A 16398-nucleotide genomic window follows, 5' to 3' on the forward strand; every position below is an offset into this window, starting at 1 on the left:
CCAATGGCAATAAAATAAAATGTAGAATATCCATACAATGAAGTATTATTTGGCAATAATAAGAAATGAAGTACTATACATGCTACAACATGGATAAATCTTGAAACACTGGGCTATGTGAAAGAGGACAGTCACAAAAGAGTGACTCTAGGACTTCCCTGGTGGTGCAGTGGTTAGGAATCCACCTGCCAATGCAGGGGACATGGGTTTGAGCCCTGGTCTGGGAAGATCCCTCATGCTGCGGAGCAACTAAGCCAGGGTGCCGCAACTACTGAGCCTGCGCTCTAGAGCCCGTGAGCCACAACTACTGAGCCCACGCACCTAGAGCCGGTGCTCCACAACAAGAGAAGACACGTCAAGACACGTCAACGGGAAGCCCATGCATCGCAACAAAGAGTAGCCCCTGCTCGCCGCAACTAGAGGAAGCCCGAACACGGCAACGAGGACCCAACACAGACAAAAATAAAAACAAACAAACAAACAAAAACAAAAACCTGGTGACAAATGTTTTCAAAAGAAGAAAAAAAGAGTGACTCCATTTATATAAAATATCCAGAAGAGGCAAATCCACAGAGACAGAAAGTAGACTAGTGGTTGCCAGGGGCTAAAGTTACGGGGGGACAGTGAATGCTAAAAGATACAGGGTTTCTTTTTAGAGTGATAAAAATGTTTTAAAATTGACTCTGGTAATGGATGCACTTTATGAATATACAATGAAACACTGAATGGTACACTCTAAATGAGTGAATTGTATGGTGTGTGAATTATATCACAAGGAAGTTTTTATTTTTTTTAAGAAGGGCAATTATTACTATTATGACATCAGAAGAATAAATTATGACATCTAATCCAAAAGTAGTCACTTGGAGGATGTAATCTTCAACAGAGGTTGCCTGATGCATTAAAAAGAGGAATAAGAATAATGAAAAAATAAAGTTCTAAATAATTTCATTCCTTACATGTTATTCAATATAACATAAAAATTACTTTAAAAGATAAACACCTTTCTACATATATGCACCCAATAATAATCAGAATGAATTCAAGTAGTCATTTTGATCTATTAGACACAATAAAAAATCTAATTTGTCATTAAAAATTGGAAGCAGAAAGGCTTTGGCAGAAAAATGCTATCTCTCACAAATAATCCAATCTGATACATTTTTCTTAACATGCTTGATTAAATCCAAACCATGAAGCACAATCACAACTTGAGCTTTTTAATTCAAAAACGTAATTCCCCAGAAGTCATTAATGGTCATGTACTTTCGACTAACTGCTATTTAGTAGATAACCTATGACCAGTACAAAATCTGTTAATTAAGGATAAGAAAAACTATCAACTGGCTAACATACAAACAGACACATCCAAACTGGAAAACTGAGTTCCACATTTAAGACAAGAAAGGCCTATTTCCATTCCAGATACTCTAATTCATCATTTCCTAATTATGAATTAGAAACTATTTCTAATAATTTTCTAATTATTTTTAACAACCTAGAGCAAAAAAAAAAATCTGGAATTTGTTTACAAAGTTCTAATAATAATTTGAGCAAAACACAGCTACAGCTGAACAATGGTCAATAAAGTTTTTAAAAGGTGGCAATAATTCATATAATTTAACTTTTCCAGGTGTTATCTGATATCCTGTTCAGTAATTTTAAACTATCCTTACCACAGGGATGACATGAGTGACACCATCTCCACTGTCTATTACCGTACCGGTCAACGTCCGTTCTCCTACTTGTCTGGAGGTCCACGATGCAGCTAAGGCAAGAACAGCCTTGAACAAAAAGAAATATGATAGGCAAAAAAATAAAAACAAAGAGTTATTAGAAAAAAATTTTTTATTGGAGTACTTTATGCAATTTTAAATGTAGTATCTTTGGAAAGAGAATACACAAAATTAATTTATATTATACAATAAAATTGTTCACAACCTACATATTATTAAGACAACTTACAGGCTTACAGTAGTCTTTAGGGGCATGTTTACAAATTTTCGATATTTTAGTGGGGGCCGTTTTCCTCTTATACCCCCCCAAAATGTGGAAGACTAACATGAGATAGTACGGTACTAACATACGGAAGACTAACATGAGATAATACAGTACAGGGCTTAAAACTATGTTTATATGGCCTAGCCTGTAACATACCACAAAGTAAGGTAGAGAAGCACGCAACTACCAATCATCAGTTATTCAGTACATAGATGGCTATACTAAGTATCACTCATAAGATTAGCTCCAAATTTTCTAAGTGCAACATGCATTTAGGAATATGTAACAAGCTATTTAACCAGAAAAGGCCACTGCACACTTCCAAATACTATGATTTAATGAGGAAAGCAAAGTTGATGAAATAATGTATTTCTATAAAAAATCTTGGCATAGGCAATAAAGTATATTTTTTTCTATTAAAAGAGTTTGCAAATTAAGAAATTAATGAAGCTAGTTCATTTTTTAAAAAATTACCTAAATTTCATACAAATCCAAGCCTCGAACAAGATAAATAACTAATTAATTAAAATCAGAACTAAGCTGGCTTTATTTTACCTACTTGCAATATAATAGCTGAAAGGGACCTAGAAAGGTAACTAGGCCATCCTCCTATTTTAACACAGGATCACACCATAATAACTGTGGGCTAACAAAACTACACAGTAATTTATATACTTTTTAAGCATTTGTGATATGCCAGGTATCACATTTGCTACGTTAAAAAACAAGTAAGAAGTAAGCTCTGATCCTGAGGGATGGGAGAGAAGCTGTTCCATACAGATATATACACAAATTAAATGCAATAAAATATTATGGGGATTTGTGATATACAGAATACAGAGGGGCACAAAGGAGGCAGTGGTCAAATATATGTAATGGTAAGTCATTCAAAACAGACTACAAAAAAAGGACACAGTGAATGTTACAAGGGTAAATGTGTACAGAAAATTCTTGACAGAGTAAATTCTCAATAACTATCAGTTCCCTTATTTCTGTTCTATAAAAGGTCTTGATTTATCCAAAAACCATTAACTTACTTCCTTTAACATTTCCCTTTTACTAACTAAATAGCTCCATTCCTCTAATACAATTTCTAAATTATCAGTTCAGGAGAGAACTATGATACGCTTTGAGGTTAAGAAAAATATACATATATTTTAAGAGTGAATTAAACCAGATTAAAATTTAAGAGTCAAGCTTATTTTGACTTATAAACTTGCTTACTTACCTGTACAGCAATGTACAAGCCTGGAACATTGAAGGACTCAAACATTATTTCAGCAGTATATTCCCTGTTTTCTGGAGTATTCAGTGGAGGTTCAGTCTATTAAATTGAATAAGATTTTAAGCATGCAAGATAAAATTATTTTGATAAATTCATAGATAATTTTTATGTGAGAAATAATGTATTTTAAACATTGTATTTAAAAGTCATTAAACTCAGAGGTACAAAAAAAAAGACACACAGACCAAAAAAAACCGGTAGAGAACTCAAACAGATCTGTATGTTTATATAACTGCTAGAGTATAAAACGGAAATGTTTACACAGTTTAAGATGTTTCTTCAGTTTAAGTTATGTGACTGCATACATCATGTCACTTAGAAACCTGCGGGTTAAGTCTGGGCCAGAACACATCCCAATGAGGCAAGAAAGGACCTAAGGAACAGCCCTCAAAATCCTGGACTTCATGTTTCACTTATGCCTCAGGAATACCTAAATCATTTTATATTACCAAAGCCTGAAACTACATAAGACATCATTCTTATTAATCTGATTTGACTATCCAATCCTTTTTGTTATCTCAAATATTTTAACTTGAAGGGCAAAAGTTTAAACTTAAGATATACAGAAGAATTATCTTTTTGACCTTGAGGTAAGGAATGATTGCTTAAATTTAATGAACATAAATTGCAAAAGGAAAGACAGATAAAACTTAAATTCATTACAAATAAAATCATTTTTTTAACTTTAAAAGACACTATAAAATTTTTTTTAGAAAATTAACGAGGATTAGACTTTTTCCATATGTAAAACCTTTAACTTCTAAACTACTTGATGTGTTTAAACTTACTTAGGAGGGTTTTGGACTATGTTCAAGAGTTTGAAGATAATTCAGTAAGAGTTACATATAAAATTAAGCAAACTAAAAACCAAGGCAGTTAAATTATAAACTCCAAGAAAAGCAGAAATTCTATACAAAATAAAATAAAATATAATCAGAAGACCTCACAAGGAAAATATACAAATAGCTAATAAGCACATGAAAAAGTACTCAACAACATCAGTCATCAGAAAAATGCAAATTAAAACCAAAATGAGAAAGTTTACCCACCCAACCAGAATGGCTAAAATTAAAAAGACTGACACATCAAATGCTGGATCTGGATACGTAACCAGATCACTAACACATAGTTGGTGGGTGTGCAAAAAGCTACAATCCCTTGGAAAAAGTTCTGAAAGTTTCTTATAAAATCAATCATGCATCTATCCTGTGACACAGCAATTCCATATCTAGGTATTTACACAAGAAAAATAAAAACATGTCCACAAAAAGACTTGTTTAAGAATGTTCACAGTACCCCAAAAATATTCACAGTAGTCAAAAACTTGGAACAGCTCAGGTGATTATCAACAGGAAAATGGACAGGGAGGCATACAATGGAATACAACCCAACAAAAAGCAACAAATTACTTGTATGTGCAACAACATGGATGAATCTTAAGATTATGATGAGTGAAGTCTTACCAAAGAGCACAACTTGTACAATTCCATTTACATGAAACTCAAATATAAGCAAAACATGTATGTACTGGAAAAAATCTGAATAAGGGTTGCCTCCAGGGCATGGGGGCAGGGATTAACTAGAAAAGGGCATGAGATAACTTTCCAGGTTAACAGTAAAGCTCTGTTATCTTGATAAGGGTTTAGGTTACACAGATGTATAAATCTGTCAAACCCAGGGGATGGGCAAACTACATCATGCATCCTGAAGGCCAGATCTAGTCCACCACTTCTTTCTGTAAACAGAATTTTATTGGAACACAGCCATAGCCACTCATTTAAGTATTGCCTATGGTTGCTTCCTACTACAACAGCAGAGCTAATTAAGCAGCTGCAAAAGAGACCACATGGTCCACAAAGCCAAAAATATTTGCTAACTAGCTTTAAAGAAAGTCTGCCAATGCCCAGTCAAACCCATAAAATGGCAGGGTTAAGATGTGTGATTTTATAGAATGTAAGTTTTATATAAAAGAAAAAATGTAAACAATAATAAACTCTAGTTGATGATAATGTATGCTAAAGTACTTAGGGGTGAAATGACTCCATCTGCAACTCATTTTGAAGTGATTAAAAAAAATAAGATGGAGTAATAGAAGGATAACCCAATAGACAGATGTCCTAAAACAATTATAATAAAATTAATAGCTGAGTCTAGGTTGTGGGTATATTGGGCATTCACTGCAAGGTTCTTTTCAATTTTATGTTCATGGTCCAACCATAAACAATATTCACAATCACAATAAAATATAAAATATTAAAAATATCAAAATATTAATTTAACCCAAAATTAAACTATGTCACAGAAAGAGGGAGAAGGTAAGGATTTTGTGTTAAGGAGGGGATCAAAGAAAAGAACGAAATACTCATCTTACCTAGCAGGAAGTTAATAGACTGTCTAATATTTAAAAAAAAACAAAAATACGGGCTTCCCTGCTGGCACAATGGTTAAGAATCCACCTGCCAATGCAGGGGACATGGCTTCGAACCCTGGTCTGGGATGATCCCCCATGCCGCGGAGCAACTAAGCCCGTGCGCCACAACTACTGACCCTGAGCTCTAGAGAACGCAAGCCACAACTACTGAGCCCACGTGCCACAACTACTGAAGCCCGCGCACCTAGAGCCCATGCTCCGCAACAAGAGACACCACGACAATGAGAAGCCCATGCACCACAACGAAGACCCAACTCAGCAAAACAAATTAACATAAATAAACAAACAAACAAAAATACAAGAAATACATGATATAACTATCAAGAAAAACTCTTTAAAAATTTAAAGTGTTTGCCCGGGGGGAATCAAGGGTTCAAGGGTAGGGAGAGGTGAGGAAGGAAAATTTTAATTTAAATCTGATATTATAGCACTTGATTTTTTAACATTATGAACATGCATTGCTTTGGTTAAAAAAAAAAAAAGAAAGAAAGAAAAACGTTTAAAAATTAAATTATATTGTAGTTTGTTACGAAGAATTACAAATGAAATTATTAATAATCAGACCAGTTATTTTTTTAAAAAAGAAAGTGCCATGTTTCCAACTTTTTCCCCTGAAACTTACTGTTAAAGATACTAAAGATGATACAGCTTTATAACAAAGTCTTTAGATACATGACAATTTAATAAACAAGAACGTATGTCCTGTGAGTACAGATGCGATGAAAACATTCTCATTAAATTTCTTCAAAAATTTCCTCACAGGGCTTCCCTGGTGGCGCAGTGGTTGAGAGTCCGCCTGCCGATGCAGGGGACATGGGTTCGTGCCCTGGTCTGGGAGGATCCCACGTGCCGCGAAGCAGCTGGGCCCGTGAGCCATGGCCGTTGAGCCTGCGCGTCCGGAGCCTGTGCTCCGCAACGGGAGAGGCCACAACAGTGAGAGGCCCACGTACCACACACACACAAAACAAATTTCCTCACAGAATTTAAAATTTGTACTTACCAAAAGAAAATAATGGTCTTCAGGTTCCGCCCTTAAATATTTAAAGATCACTTGCTCCATAAACCTTTCCATCAAGTCCCAATCTTCAACTATACCATGGCGGATTGGCCACTATTAAAACAAACAATAAAACAGGAATTAAATCTTTACTAATATCAGAAAAAATCAAAAATAAAACAGATCATTAGTAAGTATTAGATGAGGATAGCATTTCTTAGGTGTGCTAATGACACGCAGATCATTAGAAGATGCATACTTAACTATTTAGAGATAAAAGAAATTATTTCTACAACATATTTTCAGATGTTTCAATTAAAAAACACAATGCAAATATATTAAAATGTTAAAAACTGTTCAATCTAGATGGAAGGTCATTGTACCGGTCTTTCTAGATTGCTAAAAGTTTTGTAATAATGGAAACGTAACCTATTAAAATTTAGCCTGTGAAAATTACAGGTTATGACAATTTGCTTAATCTTTATTAGCTCTTTCACAAGTATTTGTTGTGCGCCTAATATATAAAACACAGTTGGTAAGTATAGAGCAAGAATAACCATAAATCAAGCAAGCAAAGTTTTATAAGACAAGTCATATGTATTTGTTATGGAACCATGGTTCCAAAACTGAGCCCCAGGGTACTACAGCAAATTCTCAAAGACACTGCAAATATTTTACATTTTCCAGGGAAATCTGGTGATACTCAGAATCAGTTTGGCACTGCATACCTACTATTTTAAAGTAGTTCAGTTTCAACATCAGATCATACTAGATTCCCTTCAAGTAATATCACTTCTTTGAAAAGCTGGGTTGCCAGCAGTTGCTATGATGAAAACTAAATACCTCCCCAAAAAACCCATGTACAATAAGAAATGAGGATGGTGATGTGCAATCTGATTCCAGGTGTAAGAAACTGTGAAGTGCCCAACAGGCACATGCATCCTACTGGTAATTGTGATTATTTAACAATTAAAAAGATGTTTTATTTTTTTCAAGTGGCTACTAAGTTGTTACTTAACAAACAGAACTGTTAGTAATTTCTTTCTAAGTGATGCTGTAAAAAATTTTACTGAGACACTAAGGGCACTGAGAAAGTTTGTGAATCTCTGCAATAAAATAGTTTCACAGCACATGTAACTAAAGATTAGTATTCTGAATATATGAAGACTTACTTAAGCAAAGTAAAAACGTAGGCATAAAACTTAAAAAAATATACAAAAGAAAAATAAACAAAAAAATACAGTTCCATGCACATAGTACAAATATACACCCAGTACTTAAGGCTGAATGCATTAGTGAAATAAATATCCTACAGTCCTCTACTCAATCATTAAACCTTTAATCTATTAATTCCTAATATCCACATTTCACCATAGCCTTCCAGATACTTTCTAAGTCATTATACTTAAAAAATAACTTTTAGTCCCCACTTTGCTTTAGGGAAGGAAAAAATGTACTACATCATTCATTTTATAACATTACTGGAACTGACATATTTTAATGTTCTAAGTGTTATTTATTCATTTATTCCTCATTTATTATTGTGCACCTACTATAACCATTGGCACAAATGCTAAGGACATGAACATCCTGCCATAAGGAGCTGTCCAGTGAAAGAAATAGATATAAACATAACCTTGTAAGTTTTTAAGGAAATAAAGTACCTAGGACGAGATGATCAACTTGGCTTCAGAGGGAAAATGGGAAGGCTCCTATTCCTCTATGACTGAGGAGGTCGTATCTAAGCTGGGTCTTAAAGGAGCAACCTTGTTAATCTTGTTTTCAGGGGGTGGGGTAAATAGAGAATAGAAACAAATATATACAAACACCGCAATAATATACAAACACAACAGTTATCGATGAAAAACACGTGTGCCTTTAGGGAAAGGGGTGTAGACAGATAGATCAGTTCTACATGAAGGGGACCAGGTTCTCAAAAACTATTACTTGCCTTGTATTTGGGTTTTATTCTATAAGAAACAGATCAGCAGAAATTTTCAAGCAGGGTATAAACAAGAATAGCTTTGATTTTTAATAAGATTATTATAGCAGCATTGGGAAAGCTGAAATGAAGCTTAAAAGAACCAAGGAAGAAAGACAAAGAGCCCCAGTTGTGGTGTAAATAATGCTAGGCCAGAGTCAAGATTTCTGTCACTACAAGGGAAAACTCAAAGATATAATCACTAGGTTTCTAGCTCTAGAGTCAGGATGGCAAGGATCTATTAATTAAGACACAAAAGTTGTGTTTTGTCTTATCTTGGAATAAGCAAGGGTAGAGTATATGTAATAAATTTTGTTTTGAGTATATTAAACTCAAGAGCCAGGTAGTAGGTAGGTGACAGTAGGTACTTGGAAATGGGGTCAAGGAATTGGAAGTAGAGATGTAGGCTGTGGTTGTTGATGAAGGTGTGGATGAGACCACCTAGAGAAAGTCTCTAATAAAGAAATAAAAGAGAATCAAGGACAGTACCTGGGAAATACTGACATTTGAGTAATAGGCAAAGGATAAAGAACCAGTGACAGCAGGGGAAAAAAATAAACAAGTAATAAATAAAAAGAATAGTCCAGGGCTTCCCTGGTGGCGCAATGGTTGAGAGTCCGCCTGCCGCTGCAGGGGACACGGGTTCGTGCCCCAGTCCGGGAAGATCCCACATGCCGCGGAGCGGCTGGGCCCGTGAGCCATGGCCGCTGAGCCTGCGCGTCCGGAGCCTGTGCTCCGCAATGGGAGAGGCCACAGCAGTGAGAGGCCCACGTACCGTAAAAAAAAAAAAAGAGATCCAGCAGAGTAATCTTGTGAAAGAAAGACAAATCAAGAAGGATGAAAATTGTTACAACTAATTGGATTTAACAAAGAGCTTATCAAATAATGAGACCAAATAAGAAGTTCGGTTTTAAAAGAGGAAAATAAAACAATAGCTAAAATGCTGAGGAAAGAAGGTAGGATTGAAAGAATTTTTGTCGTTTGGGTGTGTCTGTTGCATTTGGAAGACATGAAAATGTTTAAAAGAACAGAATCAATGCAGAGGAACTCTGGCCTCTCAGCTCACCGACTTCATCACATTCAAAGGTGTCTTTTCCATTTTGGCCACAGTTTAGATCATCACTATCATCTCTAAATCCCTGAAATGCAAGTACACCCCTCTCTGATCACAACTTCTTATCCTTCTAGCATACTCCAGCACCTCACCATATCTGTCGCGATCACAATTAGACTTGCAGTCCACTGGTTGTTGTAATTCTTCCCACGCCAAAAACCATCCCCCTCACAACTCACACACACACACACAGTTTAGATTTTAGGCCCCATCACTTTGACTATTCATACTTCCTTTTGTCATTCCATCTACCAAAACCCAACTCAGCACAGTCCTACCCTAAACTTGCCTATACCCAGAATGCTGATCACACAAATCATACAGAACTGGTTGATAAAACTAAGAATTCGTAATTGCTATTCCCAAATGGACCTAAATTTACCTGGCAAGCCTTTGTTTCCCTACTCTGTTATCCACAGTGATGATTTTAAATATTCTCCCTATCACTCAGATTTCACTTTCTCCCCGCTATTTCCTGGGCAGCAGAGATAACATCATCATGTATTTCACAAAGAAAGCAGAAGCCAACAGTCAGGAATCCAACTTTTCTTCACCAAATCTATAAAACTGATTCTATACTTACCTCTTTTTTCTTTTTCATTTTTTATAATGTAAGAGATCCTCCATATATCAATTAGATCATCTGGATTCTATCCCTTTAACTTTGTCAAGAGCCCTGTATTATACTCCACTTTCCTGTTAATCTCTTTTTCTAATGACTCTTTCACACTAGCATTTAAGCATCTCTTCCACCTCACTGAATATTACTGTCATTTTTTCCTTGTCATTCATAATCCAATCTACTTTAATCCAGCCTCACTGCTCTTCTAAAACTATTCTTATTAAGGTTATAAATGACATCCTTGTAGCTAAAGACAGCAAATAACCTATGGGCTCTAGCTTACTTGGTCGCAGCATCCCACACTCTTATTTCTCCTTCCTGTTTACCCAGTCTCTCTAACTACGCCTTCTCAGTCTCCTTTGTAGGCTTTCCTCCTCCATTCAAACCTAAATGATGCGTTGATCAGGCTCTGTCCTAGGCCTATCCCTATGGAATCTTACCCCTTCCAAAGGTAACTAATACCTTCTAAATGTTTATCCCCAGTTCTGTCTTGTTTCTAAGCTCCAAGAGCCAAATATTTGTATAACTACAAGCCACTTATAATTATTTCTTCAATGGCTTCCTTTCCACCAATTATAATAGACTTGAAGTCAGGAAAGCCATTTTTCTTATCTAATCTCAGCACTTTGTAAAGTTGTTTATACATGGTAGCTGTTTATTAATGAAATTACTAAAACGGAAGAAAAGAGGGACCAAGGAAGAAATGTGCAAATTAGGCAAAGTCAATTTGAATAGTGTTTCCCTTTTGGTGCAGGTTGGGTAGTGACTATGGAAGCAGACACAAGGAAAGCATCTGGGTTACTAGACTTGTTCTATGTCCTGAACTTTTATGATTAGTCACAAAAAATTTTCAACTGTGTAACTAAGCCTTACCTATTTTACTGTATATAAATTATACCTCAATAATAAGGGAAAAGGAGGAAGAATGGTATGGAACAAACAAGAAAGGGAAAAAGATAAAAAGGAGGAAAGAGAGTGGCACTTCCAGATGACATAGGCTTCAAAAGGGCAGAAAGTGTGGGTCTGAATAAAGACGGGAGGGAAATATCTCTAGGTGTGGCGATGTGGAGGCAAGAGAAAGCCAATCACATTGATGATTCTGAGATGGAAAAAGTAAATACTGCTCACCTGAAGGGGCTAAAATCTTCCTCTTGGGGAAAAAAACCCAGTACAGTCAAAGCAAGGCTGGGAGGAGCCACAGAGAAGAAGAAATTTCTATTGTGAAGAGGTTGAGGGTATTAGGCTTGTAATTGACTGAAATTCCAAGTGGCACAATTATAGAACAAACTAATTTTTTGAAAGAGAATGTTATTTATATTTATACAAATCATAAAAATATACCTTTGTTGCATATGTAGGTTTTTCTATTGCTTCATCACCAATGAAGAAGTCTAGGTCATCAACACCTTTCATCACCCTCCTTTGAGCTTGATCACCCACTTTTGCTGACTCCTTAATAGCAATACCTTTAAAATAGAAGTTATTTATACATGTCAAAAATTGTATTTTTTTCAAGTGAGACAAATTTTTCACTTGTATTTCTTCCGTAATAAAGTGTTACTAAATAGAACATGATCTAGTATATTTAAAGTGTCAAATTAAAGCAAAAAGGTCATTTAAAAAAAAAAGACAAAATTCATCTAACACAATAAAAACTCAACTTCCACCCAGAGACAAGGCCTCAAGTGTAAAAAGCCCCCCTCCAAAAAAAGTACTGCTGTGGGAATGTTTCAGTTATGTTTTTAAAAACTATGTGAGATCTATTTTGATTTGAGTAAAATTATAATTTCACCAAGTCAACCTATGCTTGATGGACAATCAGAAAGAAAAAACTGAAAAACAGTTATAAAGGTAGGAAAATTGCACAGGGAATTTATTTTTAAAGCTTTCTTCATATTTCTATCCTATTTGCATTATTATGAGCTAGTAATTTAGGTATAACGCTGGCATAAAGACCTGATAAACTTAAATCACATATACAAAAGGAAATTTCAAATCATTTAGGTAAAACCCACAACAATCTCCTTATATAATTTCAGAAATCCAGCATACAGTTCTAGACCTAAAACTTGTATATTTCTTAATTAAGTTATAAATTTCTGAATCCTTCAAGTTAAACAGTTCTTCATTCAAAATATCTGCCTGGGGACTTCACTGGCGGTCCAGTGGTTAAGAGTCTGTGCTTCCACTGAAGGGGATCTGGGTTCCATCCCTGATCAGGGAACTAAGATCCTGCATGATGCACGGTACGGCCAAAAATTAAAAACAAAAAAAAAATCTGCATGCACATAAGCTGATGTGGCACCCAACTGTTACACTTTCATTTAATAACAATTTATATCCTTAACAAGGTAGGTAGAAAATACTGAAGGAAATTCTAAATCCAATCTACTTCTAAATGTTAGAAAGCTTCTCTAGCAATTTATTTACAATGTACACAGACATCAGATGGCTCACTATAAACTTCCTAAAAAACAAAGATTATGAAAATAACTTTGAACCATATCCACAGGTTTTCCAGATCAAATATCCGTGCTCATCAGTGGCAGTGATTATATTGGCTCATTATAAAACTACACCTGCAGCATTAAGACTGGCTGCGTGAAAAAAAAACCCAAAATCAAAAACCTTCTTTCATACACAAATGGATTTTTAACATACCACAGCTTCTCATAAGACAATGAAAACTAAAACTGCAAATTTTGGCAGAAAGGTGAAATAGAGAAAGGATACAATGGTGATGAGAACCCAAGGTTCAAAAGTTCAAAATTATATGGGCTTCCAACAAAGACTGAACACAGCCACTTTAGAGCATAAGCAAAACCAAACTTTACAAGGATGAGAGTTAACATATCAGTAATCTCCTGAAATAAACGTTTAATCACAACACAATGTTTTATAAAAGATTATAAATTAAGAGATTACAAAATCAGCATTTTATGGGTTGAACTGTGTACCCCCAGAAAGATATGTTTAGGTCCTAACTTCTAGCACCTCAGAATGTGACCTTATTTGGAAATAGGGTCTTTCAAGTTAAAGTGAGGTTAGCAGGATGGGCTATAATGCAATGACTGGTGTTTTTATAAAAATAGGAAATTTGGACATATCCACACACAGAAGAAAAACAATATGAAGACACCCAGGGCAGCCATGTGACTGGAGTGATGCATATACAAGCCAAGGAACATCAAGGACTGTCAGCAAACACCAGAAGCTTTAAGAGGCAAGGAAGATTTCTCCCCTAAAGCTGTCAGCAAGATCTTGGTCCTGCTGACACCTTGATTTCAGACTTCTCCAGGACTGTAAGTTTCTCTTGTTTTAAGTCACATGGTTTTTGGTACTTTGTCTCGGCAGCCTTGGGAAACTAATACAACCAATACACAATGGTATAATACTAAACTCAAATATAACTAATGTCAAGTACTAGTCCACAAAAGTACTTCTATTTTAGTCAGCAATAGAGGCGATATTTGTTGTCAAAGTCTTAAACAACAAACTATCAATATGTTTATATATAAATGTGGGACAAAAGTAAAAAAACAAAACAAAAAAGCAAATCTGTCCCTCAGTGTAGATAACAAATATGCATGAATAAAACATAAAGAAAAAGACAACAGTACTACAAATTAAGACCACTGTATTCCTATGAATGAGCAACACTGTCCCCTAAAATCTATTCCAGGCATTAAAGAATTAGACTTAGGTAACAGCCTAAATTCTCAGATGGTAAGAATTAGATTATTAGATAATAATCCCTAAAGAAGTATACCAAAAGTATATCAGAAGTGCAAAAGTCAAATAGGTTTGTTTCTAGAGAGTGAAAATATGTACTAGCCCCCCCTTTAAAGACAATTTTGACACACACTTCACACATTTTAAATTTTGTTCTTACTATATATAAACAACAAAACAATCAACCTGTTCAAGTCTGATAAGTACCCAATTGAGACTAAAGATCTGCAGCTTTGGGCAAGCCCAGTAATTTCTACCTCATTCTCAACTTCACAGATTTTGAATCCTAAGCTGCTTTCACTATTCTCTGCATGTTTATTTTTCCATTTCCTTCTTATTTTCATAAGTTAATAAGAATACACAAAAATATTCAAACAGTCTAATACTAGTGATACTAGAACTGTCTTAGGAGTTAGCACCACCAAGGAATGGCTCAAAAGGTTTATCATCTGATATGCTAAAGTCTTAACTTGGCATAGGTCAGGTGGTTCAGAAATGTTACTACATTATGTACAAAAGGTGAATTGTCTAAAAGTCAGAAGCCCAAAACAGTTTCATCTAGGAACACATACATAGCCCAGGCTAACAAATATGAGTGCTAAGAAACCAAGTGTGAGAGTATTTTTTAAAAACTTCTGAAAGACAAACTATTCAAAGTGGACAGTCAGCTAAAGTGAAGTTAACAGAAATAAGATAAAACAAAAACAATGTAAGTATGGTTATAAGATGTCAGAAAACAGCTGAAGTCCACATCTCTAAAGATGAGATGCCATCCTTATTTTGAAACATGAGCTCTTGTCAGGGATGTCAACAAGCACGAGTCCTGCAAACAATCACATCCACAAACCAAAGGATAGCCTTTGTAGGCGTGTGATGGGGAATGCATTACTTAATAGTAACACACACACATTATTAACAGCAATACCCTCAAAGCAGAAAACTGTTTAATTATCAGCTCATTCATTTTTGTCTTTAAAAAGGTATTTGGCAGATCTGGTAAATGAAGAGCTAAACAGAGATCTGAAATGAATGGTCAGAGGTACAGAAATGAGGCCATGCTTCGAACTTGGCAAACCATGTTTTTAAAGGACTAAATCTTACAGAGTGTCAAAAATGATTATTTATTTTACTTTATTAAAAGATATTAAATCAGCTTATTTATGACTTAAAAGAAATACTTACAGGAAGGGATGATAAACTGTGGTTCCGTATTTCCAGCATATCCTAGTTTTGTATACCTGAAAAACATAAAGAATTTCATAAGGATTTCACAAATATCTCAGCAATTATGAATTTAATTCTTAGATTTCCATTTGTTATAAAGTGAGATTCCACTCTGGGTAAATACTATACAAAATTCCATTGTTTCAGTTCATTTAAACATCTCTGCTTTCAAAATTATATCAAAATTATAAATACCCATAGCTTTTAACCAGGAACTGCACTTCTAGAAATTGATCCTACAGGGATATTCATACATGTACAAAATAACATATAACAGGGCCTTTTGCGACAATCTTGCTTATAATAGCAAAAGACTGGAAATAAACAGCCATCAAACTAGTTAAGTATGCTTCGTTTATACTATAGAATATTAGGCAGTTATTAAAAAAGAGATTGAAGAAGCTCCTTATGTACAGATATGGAACAATCTCCAAAACGTATTGTTCACTGAACAAAAGCAAGGTACAGAACAATGGTTCAACTATGTGATATTTGTATAAAAGTAAAGGGTAGGGGTAAAACATGTAAAACACAAGCTGCTCATCTCCTTACACGGCCCTACAATAAACCTTTCTCTGCTCCAAACTCCGATGTTTCGGTTTGGCCTCATTGTTCAGTAGCACCTTCAGAAAAACTCTTCCTTCTACAGCTAGTAGACACTTTGGTAACTTTTCCTTCCCTTAAGCTTTAAACATGGGATTAAACAGCTTGGATTTTTCTTAAATCTGCCATTTGGATAATTGGATTATTTAGTATAGGAGTCAGACATGGGACAAACGTTCATATTTGGAAGTTACTTACTCAAATTGACTACAGATCCATGCAATTGCTATCAAAGTCCCAACAATGTTTTTTTGGGAAAAAGAGAAAATCCATCCTAAAATTCATATGGAATCTCAAGGGACTATGAATAGCCAAAACAATCTCAAAGTTGGAGGTCTCACACTTCCTGATTTAAAAACTTAGTACAAAGTTACAGTAACAAAAGCTGTGTGGCACTGACATAGAGAC

General features: G+C 35.1%; 1 protein-coding gene across 1 annotated transcript in view; it reads right to left on the bottom strand.

The window, feature by feature from the left end:
* The window catches only part of ACTR3 (actin related protein 3), a 57455-nt gene that overhangs the window by 20739 nt on the left and 20318 nt on the right, over positions 1-16398 (bottom strand). Inside the window, exons 2-6 of the mRNA XM_027082615.1 lie at positions 15346-15401; positions 11773-11897; positions 6718-6828; positions 3230-3325; positions 1677-1784 (exon numbers count right to left, since the gene is read on the bottom strand). Coding sequence (XP_026938416.1) covers positions 1677-1784; positions 3230-3325; positions 6718-6828; positions 11773-11897; positions 15346-15401 — 496 coding nt within the window. The remainder of the gene's footprint in view (positions 1-1676; positions 1785-3229; positions 3326-6717; positions 6829-11772; positions 11898-15345; positions 15402-16398) is intronic.

The sequence above is a fragment of the Aethalodelphis obliquidens genome, unplaced genomic scaffold, assembly GCF_003676395.1.
Source record: "Aethalodelphis obliquidens isolate GAN/ISIS:26980383/991018 unplaced genomic scaffold, ASM367639v1 scaffold47, whole genome shotgun sequence".
Classification (NCBI taxonomy): domain Eukaryota; kingdom Metazoa; phylum Chordata; class Mammalia; order Artiodactyla; family Delphinidae; genus Aethalodelphis; species Aethalodelphis obliquidens.